This window comes from Anomalospiza imberbis, chromosome 1 (assembly GCF_031753505.1).
Source record: "Anomalospiza imberbis isolate Cuckoo-Finch-1a 21T00152 chromosome 1, ASM3175350v1, whole genome shotgun sequence".
NCBI classification, from domain to species: domain Eukaryota; kingdom Metazoa; phylum Chordata; class Aves; order Passeriformes; family Viduidae; genus Anomalospiza; species Anomalospiza imberbis.
Window position 1 is genome coordinate 149745776 of NC_089681.1, and position 18873 is coordinate 149764648.

The following is an 18873-nucleotide window of genomic DNA, read 5'->3' on the forward strand; positions in this document are numbered from 1 at the left end:
TTTGGGGTTTCTGTTCTGCATTTCCCTCATGCTCACCTGGACTGGATCTCACAGAAACAGAGCTCATACCTTCCAGATGTGTCAGGAAATTATTTTGGTGCTTAACAACTCATTCACACTTGTATATACAAGTCTAATTTTTCTCACCCAGCAGAAGCTGAGGACTGCCGTGGGGCTCTCACAGAGCTGTGCTGTCCTGCAGTGCAGAGAAGAATTGCGTGTGTCCTTTTCTCTCATGAGAAAACACAAAAACTATGAATTACTTAGATATTTAATAAATGAGCTCTACCCAGTACTTCCCAGCCTCTTCAGAAAACTGCACAGAAAAGGATACAACTCCAGAATCAAAATCAGCGTTTTTCGTGTTTCAAACTCATCCAGGAGCCTGGTAATTCTGTCGTGGGACAGAGAGGCAAGAATATCCCTCTCTTGATGAGCTCGAGACTTGGTTTTGCTTCGCAGAGGGATGAATTTGGCAGCACAGGACACCCTGTTCCCTTTGTGCACCACCCGTTTCACAAAGCTGAAGCAGCCCCTGTGCAGGAATAGAAGGACAAGTCCTGATCAGACTTGGGCAGAAATTTTCCCCCACCCTGGCCTTTGCCAGCTCCCTGCTGCTCAGTGCTTGAGTTCTCCAGCACGAGAAGCTCATTTTGCTGTGTGTGAGGTGCTATTGCCCTCTCCTGGCTGTCCCCAAAGGGAAGCAACGTGTTCCCTGTCGGAGTCCAGGACATCCCTCTGGCTGCCCTGGCTGTCTTGAGACCCTGGCAGGGGTCTTGGAGAACCTGGCATGAAGTGAAAAACACCTGTGACTTCGATTTCAGCCTGTAGAAAAAACTGCCAACTTTGTATGAGGAATTACAAGCCACAAGGGTTTTATAGTGTGATATTTGAACTAACACAAGGTGGAAAAGTAGCATTTTGGGATCTTTAGAATATAATTCAGGGGGGTCAAGATGGAGGAATCTGGGCGTGTCCTAGCCTTCTTTTCCTTCTTCTTGTCCTCCATGTCTTGGTGTGATGGTGACACTTTTCTATTGGTTTAAGGTAGAGATTCACAGTCTAACATGGGTGATAGGAATTGGTAATAAATTATAAACATACACATGTAGTTTTGAGTATATAAAGTGGGAGCTGCCCGAGGCTCGGGGGCAGAATGCCATGGCCTCCTTGCTAGCCAGAGCTCGGCAGGTCAGAGAAAGAATGTTATAGATAAGAAGAAATAAACAACCTTGAAAGCACAGTCAGACTCATTCCAGACTCCTTCTTTGGCTGTGCCAGGCTGGGGAACAAGGACTTTTACGATCTTGGGGTCACCTCGACCTTCTGAACCCCAAGACATCCACACTTCCCATCAAGGGAAAAGCTGTTGCAGTTGATGCAGGCTCATGCTGGTGCTCCTGCATCCCTTGGACAGACCCAATGTGACGGGATTGGGATGCTCCCGTTGCCAAGAAGCCACATCCAGGCACTAATCTGTGAGCCTTTGGATGCTTTTTCTGGTTGGAGCTGCCCCAGCACATCTTGGAGTGAACTCCCACTTCTGCCTTTACTTCCACCTTTTCAGACTTTTCAGGACCCACCTCTGCCTCAGCAGCTCAGATGGGCAATGAGATATTCTCTGGCAGTGATGTTGTAGAGTTGGAAAATTCATTTACCTTCCAATCTCCTGCTTAACCTCATAATGGGAGTGGAGCTTTCTCCTGGTGGCCACTTTCTTTCCTTCTTGGTCTTTCTTAGCTTTGGAAATGAAGAAAAACAAAAGGGCAAATATTCAGAAAACAATGTCTTGCTAATTGTGTGAAAAGTTATGGCAGGACAATTTAAGGCAGGAAAAATTAGAGGGGTCCTCTAAACTTCTAAGGAGAATTAAGTGGAGTTGTTTGGTAACAGAACATGTCAAAATGAACTTTGGGGTTGCCCAGAGGAGTGGCTGCCCCATCCCTGGAAGTGTTCAGGGCCAGGTTGGATGGGGTTTGGAGAAACCTGGGATAGTAGAAGGTGTCCCTGCCCATGGCAGGGTGTTGGAATTGGAGGATCTTTAAGGTTCTTTCCAACCTGAACCATCCTGGGATTCTGTGATTTGATTTTGTCCTGGATCCTGCCATACTGGCCATATATAAATGCCACACAGGAATACAGTACACGTTCCGTACAGGTACCAGAACATCACTGCAGCAAATTACTCGTTGCTATGGCAGTGGAGGCAACTCCTGCAGCTGAGGGGGTGGCATTGTCCTCACAGGTGAGAGGGTGGCATTACCTTCATGTACGACGAGCTCTGCTTTGCACAAAACCTCCCCTCCTGCATTTTTGGCAACACAGGTATAAACACCACCGTCTTCCAAGGCAGCATTGTCCACGACCAAGAAATACATTGTTCCTTCCTTCCCCTGATGGACCCTGTCGCTGTCTGTCAGCAGTGAAGTGCCCTGAGGGAAGGAAATGACATTTTGGCACTGGAAAAGCCAAGATGGAAACAGATGATTCCACTCCTCTGATGCCTCAGGTTTTAGCTTTTATATTTTTCAGATTCTGTGCTGCTCCAGTGTGTAGTTCTGAGCTTCATATGAGGGGATGGTGAGCTCTCTGCACAGAGCAGGGAGACAAAACAATTCCTTCTCCAGCTGGGCACCAAGGACAAATGATCCAAATCTCAGGCCCAAGAGCACAAACAACGTGGGCTGAAGAGAGAAAAACAAGCAGGATGGGACTGCATGGGCTAAAGCTGGAATGGGACAATGAACTCCAATGTGCAAATGGAGCAGAACTGATCACAGTGAGAGCCCCCGGGAGCGGTCGTGCATTTTGGTATCATTTTGGTTCATCTTGGGTGCAGCCCTGGCTGGGCTCTTGTGCTGCCCAAGGTGGATCCATGGAGGAGATCCTTTTAATAAATCCCTGCTTTATTCTTTAGCTCTGTCTAGTCTCTGTTCTAGGTCAGCCTGCAAAAGGCATCATTTCAAGAAGCAAATGTGGGAACAGAGCTACAACACAGACTATTTATGTGAGCAAACCCCACAGAGAAAATGCTGCCCAGGAGAGTGGTGGAGTCACCATCCCTGGAAGTGTTCACTAAACAACTGGATGTGAGTCTGGTTGACAAGGTGGTGGTCTGTCAAAGGCTGGACTCAGTGATCTTGGAGGTCTTTCCAACCTTAATGGTTCTGTTTTTTTTCATAAATGCTATGAAGAAAGGGGCAGGATGGAGTGTGTGTGACACAGAGCAGATTGTGAGCATTTGCAACAGGTCCCTATGACAGTAAAATGCAAGACAAAAATATATAATACAATGTGTACATATATGTATATAATACCACAAATATGAAGTGATGCAATACCGTTTTCCCACATAAATCTGTTTCTGATATTTTCCTTATAAAACTGTAACAAAAATTTAAGTTAGAGTACATCACTCCACAGCAGCACCTGCTCAGCACTAGGTGGGAGCTAAAAGGTACCAGATACTAAAAATTATTAGGGAAGAAATGAAGGATAAGACACAAAGCGTCATTTGATAAATGTTTGGTTTGCCCATGGTGTGGTACTATTTGGTACATCATCATCAGTGTCCTCTGTAAGAGCTTCCAGATGAGAATTGACAGCACACTGGGGCTCTTCAGCCTGGAAGGGAGGCTCTAGCAAGATATGACAACAATATTCTAAGGAATAATAAATAATTTCTCTCCCTTCTATGGAATATTCATTGTCCTCAGTAACATTGATTTTACTAAGTAGTTGCAGGAAAGAAACAGAGCCTGGAAGTCACACTGACAATTGGGAAAATCCACTCAATCCTCGATCCCATTCCTGGCCCCAGACTGCAGCACACATCTCAGTGGCACTCAGGTATAAGCAATTTCTCTTCCTGCTCTTTTTGGTCCCCAAAACCATCTTGCTTTCCCTCTCTGCAGGGTGACACGGTGACAGCACAGGGTGGGATGCACAGGTGGTGGTTCAGTGAGAACAGCTGGTTCCACAGACTCTGCAGGCACGATCCAGAGTCCGTGTGAGAGGTGAGGGAAGAAAGAGGAGACAAAATTCCCCATGGAATTGTGCACTACAGTCCCTCCTATGGTCCTCACTCTCAGCCAGAGAAGAGTCTGCACTCACCTTGAACCACAAAACTGTGGGCTGAGGGGTTCCTTCAATGACTGCCTGGAATCTGGCACATTCCCCAGAGTTCACCTGCACGTCCTCTATTGTCACTTGCATGTAGGGAGGACCTGGTGAGAAAAGAGCATTTGCTGCATGCAAATGAAACTGAAACTTCTTTCCCAGTGTGCTGACAGAGTTGGAGTTACTCAATGGGGTTTATAGGACAGGCCATATAGGATGTAACAATAGTTTAAAGTCAAATCAAGAGGCACAATGGCAATATATTTGGGGTTCTTCATGCTGACATTACTTTTAGGCTTCTTATCTTCACATTTACCTATTACTTTTTGTTTAATAAACAGTTACCGCTCAAAAATTTGGAATATTAAACCAGTCAGGAGTTGTTACCAAAAGAGAAGACAGTGAGAATCATGGGATTGGGAAAGGGAAACAGGGTTTGGTCTTACTTGTTGGAGTCTTCTCCTCAGTCTTATACACACGAGTCCTTTCTGTTGTCTCAATATAAACTTCACTGTGCACGTCCCAGACCACGTCTCCTTCTCTCCTGTACCAGCCTCCTGCCCCTGCATCTGGGGATGTTCTTTCAAGAAACCCAAGAGAAAAGATCATGGCATAGGCACATACAAGAAGTGCAGGATTACACCCTGCCATTGAGCTGTTTAACCAGAAGACAAAGGGTTATTTGCTTAAAATTAATACAGGAATAATTTTGGTTTGGTGGGGGGATTAATTTCTCTCCAACCTTTTTTTTTTTTGCCCTTCTTTGACAAAGCATTGTCACCAGGATTCTGAAAATAATGACAAACCTACAAGAAACTGAGTCCACCACAGAGGACTTGCTTTTCTTGCACCAAAGTCAGAAATCCACATGGATATCCTGGATGTATGGAGGTGGGTATTTACCTGTCGATGGGAACAGTACGTTCCCGAGCGCCTTCCCCTCCAGCAGCCTCCTCTTCCCGGGAAGGAGCAGGGCTGGGCTTTGGCACCCCTGGCTCTTCAGCTGGAACCTGCCTCTGTGCTTTGGCTGGCAGCAGAAATTGGGCAAGTTAGACACGCCACCCCATGAGACCACACCCAAAACCCAGAGCCAAGCTTTGGAGCCATCTCTGGTGTGCCTCGTGCCAGAGCTGAGCCCACCTGACCTCAGCTGGATGCAGCCACTGAAGGTTAGAGGAGAATTTGGCACTTTTGCAAAGAGCACACGAAGCAAAGGGGTTGGACAGCACCAGCGTGGTGGCGCTTGGCTGACTGGGCTAAACTGACTGTTCTGTAAGGAAATACACACAGACAAAGGTGAGAAAGGCAGTTGGTGGGGACAGGGAAATATGGGTCAGCTGGAAGGATAGTGTGGGTTCACACAGCCTTTGTAGGAGATAATTTAACCGTGTTTGGGTTCCGGCTCATTATTGTAAATGCAGGTGAACCTGGTGGGAAGAAAGGACGATGTCCAGCTCCAGTTCAGAAGGCTGAATGATTTCATTACTAGAACTATACTACAATACACTAATATACTATTTAAAGGAGATACTAAAACTACATACCTACTTTTTCTAACTACCATATCTAACTAACCCCCAACTTGTGACCCTCTCTGAGAGTCCAGCCACAGGTGGATTGGATTGGCCATCAGGCTCAAACAATCCTCACCAGAATCCAATCAAGCAATCACCCCAGGTAAACAATTCTCCAAACACATTCCACATGGGGAAAACAAGGAGCAGAAATAGAAATTGTTTTCTCTTTCTTCTCTCTGTGCTCCTCTATGAAAAAAATCCTGAGAGAGAGAGGAATGTGCCAGCCACAGGCTCATGGCTGTGAGGAAGTCATGGAATCACAGAAGCATCCAGGTTGAAAAAGACCCTTAAAAACAAGTCCAGCCATCAACCCAGCACTGCCAAGTCTACTCCTGAAATGCATTCCAGGGAATAACCCAGTGTTAGCTTTGTCCATATGAATTCTTCCATTCAGCTTTGCATTAGAACAGTTCCTGACTCAGTGCTGTGATCACAGACAGCATCAGGGACGTGAGTGAGCTCACATCCATGTCAGCTGGTGGTCAAAGCAGGTCCTGGCTTTGCACATTGTTGATATGGAGGTAATATGGACTCCTACAGAGGACCTGGTGATCTTTTAGCATCAGCATTGCTACACCTCCATTGGAAAACGTCCTTGTAAAACTCTGATTTACACCAGAACAAGGTTTGGCATCTGGGGCTTGATGAAACCAAAAAACAGTGCAGCTTGATGGCTGTTTCAGTTATTTTTCTTCTTTTATTATTAATTATTTTATCACATAAAAATTCAAAACCTGGTTTGATCTCACATTCCAAAACTACCTGATTGTCTTTTGATATTGACCATTGGAATTACACTGTAAGATAAAGTGCATCATCTCCTTTTTCATTTAAGGAGAAAAGGTTAAATCCAGAGGAGTTTTCTACCCAGCAGGTAGGAATATTTTAGGGAGCATTCTAAGGATCTTTGGTGCTGACTGGTTTTGGAAAAGAGCAGCTGTTTCTAGAAATCACATAAAACAGCTCCATTGGGATGGAAGCCCTGGTTATTCAAGGAATTACTGGGTCAGAGTTCCCAGGTTGTGGGATTGTGCTTTCCTATCACCAGCACTATTGAAATATTTACCTCCTTTTTATTTAAGGCATGTGATCATAGATTAAAATAATTCCCATAAATGTTTAGTTTTGCACAGATGAAAGACCTGCCAAACCATCTCATTCATTATTGTATTTTCTCTTTAGCCGTGACTGAGGAAATAATCTGCTAGGTGACATTTTACTTAGGATTTTTGAGTCATCCCACTGCACCAGAGGATTATTTCCAAAGATGATTTGCGACTAGAAAGGAAAAAAGTTTTTAAAGCCCTGGCATTTTTTTAATGCTGTTATTTTGGGTCTGATTCCATGAACAGCTTTTATTCTTGCTAAGTAAGAATATTTATTTTTTAAGGAATTATCTGGAGTTTGAGGGCTGAAGGTTACTTGGCATTGTCCTTTGAGTTAACAGTGGTGGAGAACAGTTATTCTGACTAGACACAGAGACAGCTTAGACAAGTTGCTATGGCAGAAGCAGAGGAAGAGTGGAAGGGTTGTCGCTCATCCATGATTTTTTAAAAACAACAGAAAGACAAAGGAATTGTTCTCCTGGCAAGACACAGCCGCATACATGGTTGTTTTTAGTCACACAGAAGCTGCAAGGGGTCTGTCCAGGCTCCAGGGTCAGTGAAATGCACGTGAACTTGAGGCACCCAACCCTCTGGAAGTCTCTGACAGTTGGTCCAGGATATTAAAGACATTTCCAACTTGTTTACAGCAAACAATAAAATAAAAGCAACCACCCTTACCCACCCCACCAAATCAAAACCCAAATGACTTCTCTGAGTGTAAAGGAGGGATCTCACCCTACCTTCTCCCCTCTCCAAAAGTACTTGAAGCAAGACCAGGGGAAAAGCCCAAAGGTGGAAAAAATCCCCTATTCCTTAATTTTGGGCAGGTGATGAACCAAACTCTATTTCAGACATGGTTTTCAAACACCTCCTGCTTCCAGAAAGATCTGTCCCAAACTTAGATCCAACCTAACCCCAACCCACCTGCCACGTTTCTTTGGGTCTGAATGCCCTCTCTTAATCTTCATCTGCTCAAAACAGAATGGCACAGTAAAACGAGGCTTAAAACATCATTACTGGCATGCTCAATATTTTTCTGTCTCTCAACTCCCGGGGGACATCTCCCAGCTTCAAGCCAAACCTACCATGGCCTACGGCAGCCTGGGTTTGGGTGCTGGCTTCATGAACAACCACAGAGGGCCCGGCTGCTGCCCCTGAGCGCTCTGAAGGAGCAGGGCCAGGAGGGCTGAGGCCAAGGCCACCATCTGCTCGCATGCCCGGGGGAAGAGTCACCAGCAGTGAGGCCGAGTCCATGAGCTTTCTCAGGGCTGTCTTGATCTCCTGATCAGCACGCTGCAGCGAGGCCTGCACAGACATCTCCGTCTCTGGCTGGGGGGAAGTCATTCCTACAGACAAGAGCAACAACTTTTCTCTCTTCAGGGCAAAAAAAAAAAACAACCAAAAAACAAACAAAAAAAAAAAAAAAAAAAAAAAAAAACCCCAAAAAAACCAGTAGCACCATCCGACCCATGGAAATATCTGCCAACCATATCATTTTCCCCTCCTAGAGAAGAGAGTTGATGGAGAAATGCTTATTCCAGCAAGAGGCAGTGTAGCTGAGAGTTAAAATAAGAAAGCTGGCACAAAATGCTTTGGAAAGTTGTATTTCAGCAGGCTGGGGACACTGTGCCATCTATGTGAATACCTGGCCTGTTCCCAGACAGTGGAACAAAGGATTCATCTCCCAGCTCAATCTGACTTTGAATCTGTGAAAAATACCTTTATTAATCATAGAATCACAGAATATTTTCAATGGGAAGGGATCCACAAGGATCATCCAGTCCAGCTCCTGGCCCTGCACAGTCACTCCAACAATCCCACCCTGTTCCTCGTGTGTTATCCAAACCCTCCTGGAGCTCTGGCAGCTTTGGGGCTGTGCCCATTCCCTGGGGAGCCTGGGCAGTGCCCAGCACCCTCTGGGGGAAGGACCAACCACTGGATAAGACCAATGAAATGAACCCACTGCACTGATACAGACCCCACATGCAAGGAAGATGTTATCTCACAGGGAAGGAAAAGGAGTGAACAGGAATCGGCTGTCAGTGACTCTGGAGAAGGGCAGGGGAATGAAGGGAGGGCTGTTCTTTTTCACCAAAGTCTGGCAGAAAAGCCACTCCTTGCTCTAGGGTGATGTGTTTGTCCTGTTTCACAATATTGAAATATTTCTGATGGGTTTGGATGTAGAAGGCTGGGATGGGATCACAGACTGCAGGAGCTCATCTCACCCAATCTCCTTCCTGATAAACCTCCCACAAATCCTGAAAAGGCACAACAAAGGGATGGATGTACCTAGGGAAGCCCCCACGTAATCATGAAGACAGAGAAAATGCAGGTCAGGTTAAGACAATGATCATGTTCATGATGCAGCTGCTCACCAATCAAGAGAGAAAACTCAAATCATCACATGGTTTGAGAAAAAAAAGAGCATTTGGAATAAACAGCTCTGACTTGTTTAATGTCATTGACATTAATGAGTATGTCCCAAAGGGGTTTTGATTCTGCTCCTTTCCTGGCCTCAAGAAAGTCAATTCCCATGGTAGACCTGAGAAAATGAAGTTGAAGGCTAGGTGTGGTTGAAGACCTCTCACTTGATTTTTCGATAATCATGATGGTGACAAAATATTTCTTTCCTGAATCTATTGATGGAAAAAAGCAAGATTTGCTCACGTGATGTCCCAAACTGCCCATCAGTGTTCATCAGCACTGGGCTGGCTGGAAGACATTAAGTATTTTCCTAGAGAAATACCTGGATTCTCTGGTGCTCCTGCTGTGATTTCTGTCAGCTGGTGCTGTCCTGTGAACTGGGCAGCTGCCAATGAGTGAAATGATTGGAAAGGCATGAAACATTCAATTAGGAAATATATCCACAGGGGTATAGATCTAGAGGTTATATATAATCACTGTTCTCTCCCATGCTCTAACACCACCACTTTCCTCCCTGCCTAGGGGAAATTACGCCACTTCCTTCTTTTGAACACTGATTCAGGCTGAGGAACGTTAATATCCCCCAAGAAACACAGAACTAACAAACACCACAGTGATGACACCCTGAGATGGACAACCTCTTTCCCAGCTCTAAAATCTCAGCCTTGAGCCTTTCCACCCCACGACTTCAGCCCATCCCCAGGAACTCCAGACTGACACATAATTTGAAGCTCCAGTTCGGTCTTAGAGAAGGACCCAGGAGGATGTGAATCATCCAAGATTCCCGAGTTGGAAATATCCCTAAAACCAGGTTTTTTCACTTCAACACTCCTGAAACTGTCCATAAAAAAGGAGCCAGAGCCCAACTGCATTAATATTCTTGGACTGCAACCCAGCTCCTGCTGAAGTCAGCGGGAGAAGAGGATGAGCTGATGGAATATCAAATGCTGTAACAAAGAACACAGAAACCCAACGAGCTCAGTGACAGCTGATGCAAGACATTTATTGATTTAAACTCAGCATCTAACAGCATATCTTGCACTTGACTTTTTTGTGTGTGTTTTTTTTTTCTTTTTTGTATCTCAAGCAAACTGAAGTTTCCACTTTATTAATACCCATTTACCTCCAGGAATTTCAATAAAACATTCATTGTATTAAAATCTTTCATACAGCTGTATCTTTTCATCTACAGGAAATAAATCCCCACACATCTCATTAATTATCTACACAGTTTAATCACTTACAAGCAAATTTTTTAACCTCTAGGAAAATATTTTGAAAGTATATGTAATGAACTTCTCATAAACCTTTCACTTTTTGAACAGAGCCCTGCATAGGAATTTAAAAATTCCCTTCAATTGGTTATTTTTTGCTTAAATTTTAAAAGAAAATGTAAACAGATGTTAATTGTTTTGAGCTAATGAATCAAAGTATAATTATTTCTTTTATGACCATCTGAAGTACAGCCTTAGAGCTTCTTTAGAAAAACCTGAGTGTCAACCACATCAGGGGGAAACCTCCATGTTCCTTTACACATCCTCATTATCTTTTGTTTGAATATTACATTATTTGAAGGCAAACACAGGGCAAAGTCTTTTCTCAGCAGTATCTTTGTAAATCTGAATAAAATCCACTTCCTTCTGTGGAATTATTCAAGATTGATACTGGAATAACTGTGATCAGAATCAGGCTCAAAACAAAAGAAATATTTTTAGCTTTGAAAGCATTTCCCTGTTATGTGTCATCTGTTACTTTCCAATGTACAGTGCAATATATGAAAAAAGCACTAATATATATATCCATCGTATTGCTTCATTATAAAACAAACAGTATAAACCAAGGAGATGTTATAAAAAATGGGATAGTACCATAAAAGAAGCTTGGTTTCCTTCACCACTGGAAAAGCATCCTATATCATGAAGGTAGTGCACACGACATCCTGAGTGGATGTTGAAAGTGAAAGGCTGTGAAATCAGTATGTTCATTTCAGTCAGCACAAGGTGCAGCTGCAGAAGGAAAAAATTAACTTTTCTACAAGCACCTTTTGTGAATTCATTCCCTGTTGGCAGGAATATTGCTCCAAGCCTCCAGAAGAAGCTCCTCAATACCACCTGGCTGGGAAACCCTGAGCCAACATCATCCATTCCTTCCCAAGGCAGAAACTCACTCCACCCTCTCTCCTCACGCTGCTGAGAAATTCAGCTGTGCCTGAGCATTTCTGGTTTCCCTAAACCACAAATGAAACCACAAATGAACATTTCTACAGAGCTCAGCTGGGACAGGGTGTGGGGATCTTCACCCCACATCTCCGTCACCAGAGAGGGGCAGTGCAGGGTCCTGCGGAGATCAATGAGCTCCATCTGACTCCAGCTGGCACCAAGATTTGGGCCTGGGAGCTCATCTCTTTTCAGAGCAGCTTGTTGGAGGCCTGGGCTACATCCATTTTTGGTGAAGCCAACAGGGATGGGCTGTGCTCAGTGCACCTCAGCCTCCCCCCCATGCAGCATTCCTGCTGCAAAGCTCCAGAGGAACTCCATGATCAGTCCCTCTCCGAGGCATCTCGACCTTCCTGGTTACAGTAATACGATGCAATTGAACTGGCAGCCCAATACATTTGGAACAGGTCTATGTTTCAGCTGAATAATTATGGTAAAGCTCTTTTTTCTCTCTCTCTTTTTTTTTTTTTTTTTAATCTGTCTTTGTGCTCCTGCTACTTTGCCATAGCTCAGTGGTAAATTCCTCTTATCACATATAAGAGACATCATGGATCAATCTGTTAGCAGGAATGTTTCACCACTGGCACATTCAGGAGAACAAATACTTGTCCAGTCATATTTATTGGCAAAGACTACATTTGTGGTCCTTTGAAGACCACATTTGTGGTTCTTTGTACTTGATAATGTTTGATTGCAGCTGCAGAACTTTTGTGCAGCACTTTAATCTTTCAGTTGATTGGATTATAATTCAAGAGATATGGTTTATAAATCCACCACACTAGAATGCAGAATAATGAAACCTGCATTATCAGAAAACTAGAGGGTGGATTTGAAAATATCGGTCGTTTAGAAAAGATAGTCTTTTTCACTTAAAGCAGAAGAGAACAACAAAACTCTTGCTTCCTCACGACAGTGGGACTCTCTCCACTGACTAGAGTCAAACTGGGTTTTCAACCAAAAAAATGCCTGAGCAGCCCTTTGAATCCCTGGTATACGTAATATCTACTATATATCTCATTATGTGGCAGAAGGTTAAAAAATGCAACCAGACTGTGCATGTTGAAAGGTTTATGAAGAAATTTTGGTAGAGCTAATTGGTGTCACAAGTGTAGAGCAGAGTCAAAGCAGAGTGAAGCTTCATGACCTTTGGGCCTACACGGTGACAGGAGACACCCCCTGTCCTGGGCAACTGAAGGATGCTGAAAAGCTGAGATACTTTCACCTCCTTGCCACACCAAAAACTGGCACATGAAAAAATTATTAAGTTCATGGACAAAAAAACCACACTTCTTCATCTATATTTCTGTCATAGGTAGAAGAATCAGGCTTTTCCTAAACCTCCCATCACTGCTCCACTATGGAATGATACATATTCACCTAGATCAAAGCTTTTAAAATTACAAACTGTTCTGACAGACTGTTCCCTTTAAGACTGGAAAAGCTTGACACATCATATTTAAATACATTTCCTCTAAGGTATTCCCTTGTACTTGTTACCTCGCAATCTTTGCCACCAATTCCCCTCGCCTACAACAATTCTGATTTTTTTTTTTTTTTAACATAAAGCTGCTTTCTTTGGTGTTAAAAATCATGCTTGCGTCCGCTCAGCTCTGGGAGAGGTCTTCTGTGCTGATGTGCAAGGTGACAGGCTCGCCAACAGTCCCGTAGCTGAGCGTTCTCGTGGAAACTTCAGTTTTAAAGCTGGACTGCCCATTGTCTGCCGAGCGCTGGACCTCGGTGCAGAACGAGGGCTTCACGGTGAAGGAGGGGCCGGGAGGAGCCGCGCGGGCGTCGCTCACGCGGAAGGAGATGTTGGAGGGGCCCGCGGACTGCACGCCAGCCACCCGAGAGGCTGACACGAACACGGCCCCGGGGACGTGCTCCTCGTACTGGCTGAAGAACCTCTGCCTGGGCTCGGGCACCACAGGCCTGACCAGGTTCAGCAGCACCGGCTTCCCGATGGTCGGCTCGTTGATCTCCGTCTGCAGCACGGAGATCTCGCAGGGCTTCTCCGCCGTGAGCTTCTGATCCTCGCACCTGTAGGTTTCACCTTCTTGAGGGACATAATCCTCCAGGTCCTCCAGAGTTAAGAGTTTGCCGTTGTGGGTTAAAATCTTGCGGTCCCGGGTGCTGATGTCGTCGGTGTGTAGCTCCTCTGGCTCATCCACTATGATGTTGTCCTCTTCAGGAAGGATGTCCTGTATTACTTCAGGTATCTCCTCTCCAACAGGCCAAGACACATCCACTTCATCGAGCCCTTCCTGACCCTCTGGACTCGCTGGGGAGAACAGAACTTTGTGTTGGTCTCCAGCAGCTGTCCCAAAACTGAAGACCAAAGGCTCGCCCCCGCAGGCAAGCAGAGGGGAGGCAGCACCTGACCCGTTGTCAGCACATGGTTCCTGAGGGCAGCTCTTTCCTTCAGTCCCATAATCCATAAATGAATCACTTCCTAATTGTTCAGACCCACACGGGGAGTTTCTCTCTTCGTTGCTGACTTGAGGTCCTTCCTGCTCGGTCGTATAAACCAGAGGCTGGATGTCACCTTCAGAGAGACCCTCATTTGGCAGAGATTTTGACTGTTCCACCAATTTATTGTTGGAGTTGTTTGTGTTTGGATCATCTTCTGGGGAGCGCTTTGGCCTTGAGCTGGGGAAAGTGAACGTTAACACCCCTGAGTCATCTTTCTCTTGTTTTACTGGGGAAGAACCTCTTTTCCTTGTGGGCTTTGGTGATTTTTTCACCTTGAATTCAATTATTTCTTCCACTTCAACCCACTTAGGCTTTTTCTCTTCCACTGTGCTCTCCACAACGACATCTCTTGCTGCTGCCCCTTGCATGTCCTCGTGTTCTGTGACATAAAGCCTGGGAACAGCAGCAGACTTTGGTGCTGCCTCCTGGTCGTGTCTGTGGACAGGCTGCCTGATCTTGGAGACATAAACCGGCTCCAGAGCCGGCTCCGCCCGTGGGGAGCGGGAAGGAGAATGACCTGAAGGAGAACGTGCAGGAGAAACCCTTCCCCTTTGTCTTGGGCTCTTCACCACCGTGGTTATGGTCTCCTCTCTGACGGCAGAAAGGGGTGGAGTTGGTGGGAAGATGAGACTTTTTGGGAAGCCACACTCCACCAGCACATGCCGCGGTCAGCCAAGGCGCCGCGTGGGGTTAGTTTGGGGTGAGCATTCCAGCTTTTGGGGAAGCGGTCATTTTGGGAGGGACACAGCACACACACCACACATGCCCGTCTCCACTTCCCGATCCAGGGAAAACCCCCGATCCATTTCCCTTTTCCCCAGGGAAAACCCCCGATCCATTTCCCTTTTCCCCAGGGAAAACCCCAGCTCCATGAACCTCCTCGGGTGTGAGCACACAACGAGCACGTCCAGCTGGAGAGATGCTCTGCTGGGTGCTGCTGTATTTCATGTGCTTGTGTTGATCACCCACTCTGCTACCTTGGACCCACCCAAAATTTTAAACACTCAAAGACTTTAACCTTTTCCTGAATATCCTTGCCTAAAATCCTAATTCCATACACCTCAATGGCTAAATGCCCTTTATTGCAGTAGGGTCGGTGTGTTCTTAATAGTATTTAATAAATGCAACATAAATCTTTTTTTTTTTTTAATTACAGCCTGTTTTGAGACCAGAGATCTGCATTTCCACATGCAGAACAGTTACATTGAAAGGGACTAACCCTTAAAATGTGGAGATGACCAGGAAAAGAAAGTTAGAACATCTCCTGCACAAGTCATCTATGCCAAAATGAATTTGTTTTTACTCTTCATAATACCATTAGTGCAGACACAGCCGGATCCTACTGCCTCCAATAGACACAGGAATACAAAGCCAAATTGGGATGCATAATTATGATTTCTCAGCGTATTTCTGCTGGCTTTACTTTAGAGTTTTTGACTGAAGTTGGGCTGGTGGTAGATGCCTCATCCCTGGAAACATTCATGGTCAGGCTGGATGGGGCTCTGAGTAGTCTGATCAAGGTGGAATTGTCCCTGCTCAGAGCAAGGGGTTGGGCTAGATGATCTTTAAAAGTCCCTTCTAACCCAAGGCCTAAAACCAGGCTCCAGTGCTCTCAATTTATATACTTAGCATGCAGTTTTTCCTGCAGGTTTTTCCTGTGGTTTTTCTTGCCTTTATTTTAGGTAAATGCACTTCTGCCAGTGTTTTCCTGGCAAGCACAAGGAAGCCAATGCTCCACCATCTGCTCCAGTGGAAATCATAGGAAAACTCATTTTGTTTCTGTGTTGAGATTCTTTCCCTACCTCCAAGGAATGGGGTTAAAAACAAAGAATTAACTGAAGGGTCAAACAGTGGCCTGAACTGAAATTAAGAGTAGAGACAGCAGCTTTTTAATTCCTCTCTTCCTCCTCACCATTCTCCAGTCACAGCCACATGGAGCTGAAGGCCACCCCTCTGCTCCTCAGACATCTCTGCTCTGACTTTTGCCCTTGAGAATGTGTTTAGAGCCATCATGGAAGACTAACCCTCTTGGGTTTATTGCAGCCTTTCTCATCTCCTGGTCTTATTTTTGAAAAGCTGTACTTCCTTCTCCTCTGGAGATCAGGTTTGTTTCCACCAACAAGCTCTCCCTTTGAGGACATGGTGGAGTCCAGGACTGGATCAGCTACAGGGAGATTTATTTCCTTGCAGAGCATCCTCTCTTCTACTACTCATTTCCACTGCTTTACTCTTTTCTCTAAGTTTTCAGCACTTTTTCTAGAGACCTTTAAGGTCTGTGCAGAGCCTTCCTACTGGCCTTGGTTCCTTTCTGAATTACACAGAATTTAATCATTTTAGCTGAAAATGAATCCTTGGGTGCTTGCAGCAGATGATGATCTATGTTGCAAAGTTAAAATGGGGTCTGGGATTTGCATATATGGACATGGTTCAATCCCATCTCTCAATTATCTATTTTCTGACAGTGGTTTTAAAGCTGCTTCTGTTCATCAACTTGCTACAGATTAAAAGCTGGAATTTACCCTTACAGAATTATTCCCAAATTTTCCCCCATCACTACCCCAATTTCAGTTGAGGTCCACTCTTATTTAAAGTTCATGACCACAAAAGGAGGGGAATTCCTCCCTGAGATCCCACTCCTCAATTTACCAAACTCCTTTGAGGCTGCAGCCCTGGATTTAGGAATCCCTTGTGCAGCTGTCCTGAACAACAGCCTATGGAACTGAGATCTCAGAAATTTAGAAATCAGCTTAACTGATGGCATTTTGTATTAATGAATATTATTTAATCCACCAGTATTAATGCTGCTGCTCCAGATACAGGCACAGAGATGTGATTAAATGAGATTTACCAAGTTTTAGATGGAGACTGGCTCTGAGATTCCCTCCTGCTCATGACTTTCTCAGGATATTTCTGAATATGATACAAAAAAATAACTCTCTCTTCAGTTGCCCCAGTCTGAATCCTGGTCCTTGAGGCAGTACAGGTAAAACCAATTTATTTTCTGGTTTTTGCAGGGGGAAGAACATCCAATGGCTGGAAATTTAACTGAGCTTATCTGCAATTTCTGGGAGGGGAGACAACTTACAAACCACTGCCTCCAAATGGGAGGAATAATCCTCACAGAAAACAATAATTAAAAAAAAAAAAGGGATAAAAGGTCAGCAACTCTTAACCATCCTTCAGTTGCAATTTTATGTCTAACAAAAATAAAATATATCCACTTAAGCCTCATGTCCAAGTCAAGGGCTGATTTTAGCAATATTGCAGCTATTGAGGGAAGGCATTTCCCCAAAATATCCACTTGTATAACTCCTTCCTGCCCTCAGGACATGGTTGGAGTGGCTTGGAGCTGCTCTGAAATCCTGTCCCAGGTCAGTGTCCCCCTTCCAGCACATGAAACAATTTTATTATGTATTTCTCTATGGTACTTGAGAAGATAAATTAAGATTTTATTGGCTACTTGCCTTCTAGGCTGTGCATGACTGACGAAATATTGCTTTTTGCAGTAATTAATCCTGTATTTTATAGGCAACCAGTATAAACCAGGCTCAAAGTATCTAAAAAGACCAAGTCATCAGGACAATTATTTATACTAGAAATATAGAGACAGAAGGGGATAAAAATATTCATTTGCCTTCTGCTTCATCATCCAAGGCTTTCCTGAAAAGTTTAAAATAAAGCCAGAAGAGATCACTCTAAGCTCTGAGATATTTGTTAAATTGGTAGATATTTTCAGGTAGACAGTTTTCAGTTTGGTTTTCTTTTTTTCATTCAGCACTGAGAGTCAGACTCTACCTTCCCAAGCTCTTGTGAAACTCTAGCAGCATTTGGGGGAATATTTTTCCTGTGTAATATCATAAAATAACTGCCCCAGGCTATGTCTAACACCAGTGCAGCTGGTTTTGGAAAAGAACAAAAGGACCTTTTTGGAGGCGATCACTTCACATGGCACAGAATCCCGTGGGATCTGGTGGGCTGGGAATGAGCACACTTGCATGGTCAATGAACACAAGCTTGTTATTGAATCATGCAGAGGCAGCAAGGCAAAAAAACCACAAATGTTACCCAAAAAAAAAAAAAAAAATCAGCACTTACATGATGATGGTTTTCTTGGGCACTTTAGTCTCTTGTTCAGTGACTACAAAGAGAACAGTATGAACAGCATGGGGTTAAAGAAAGGCAAAAGCTGAAATGATTAAATTATCTTTGCTCAGTTCATCAACATAAACTGGAGTGAAAAATAACCAACTGTACCATCCCATCCATGCTTTCTGTGGTTATTTCCAGCATCATCTTTTGTGTTTCTGACCAGGAATGAGAATCCAGAATGCTCTCTGAACATTTAGCTTTGAAATCAAATATTTTGTGGAGAATAATTTGGCAAAAACTTGTTTGGCATTTTTGTTTGATAGGTCAAAGCTAGAAAACACGATTCCTATTTAATTTTTCTTTATCCTATAATAAGGTAGTGATGGTGTCAGGAACCTGAAAATGCCTCAATCTGAAATCCTGGAGAGCTGAAATTCTTCAAACTGTGATTGCCCTTCCTAGAAAAAAGAGCTCCCCCAAACAATGGATTGTGGCCAGACTTTTGTGGACTGGATGCAAAATCTAAGCTGATAAAAATAAAGACTAATATCATTATCATCAGTAGAGAAAATCAGCATCAAAAAAAACCCCAAACCCAAATCCTAGGAAACTCAGGAGAGTCCAGTGTCTGCTCCATCTCTTTTTTTCTGCTCTAATTAGCAATTTTTCCTGACCCTTCTCCCACAACAAACTGGAAGCTGTTGATGAATATCAAGATCAAAAGTTGTGATTTCAAGATGTAGCAAATATTCTTTAAAACTGACATTTCTAAAAAGTAGAAAGATACTGTTTGAAGAACTAACTGAGATTTTCAGCAGGTTTCCCACCCTCTCCACTGGAATAAAATTAAGACACTCTTTGAACAACACTGCT

The 18873-nt window shown here is 44.1% G+C and overlaps 1 protein-coding gene across 1 annotated transcript in view; it reads right to left on the reverse strand.

The window, feature by feature from the left end:
- Window positions 1-10204: 10204 nt before the first annotated feature.
- Window positions 10205-18873, reverse strand: part of OBSCN (obscurin, cytoskeletal calmodulin and titin-interacting RhoGEF) — a 145247-nt gene continuing 136578 nt past the window's right edge. The window contains 2 exon segments of the mRNA XM_068176205.1: window positions 10205-14502; window positions 18007-18049. Of these exon segments, the coding sequence (XP_068032306.1) occupies window positions 13047-14502; window positions 18007-18049 (1499 nt within the window). The 3' untranslated portion in view covers window positions 10205-13046.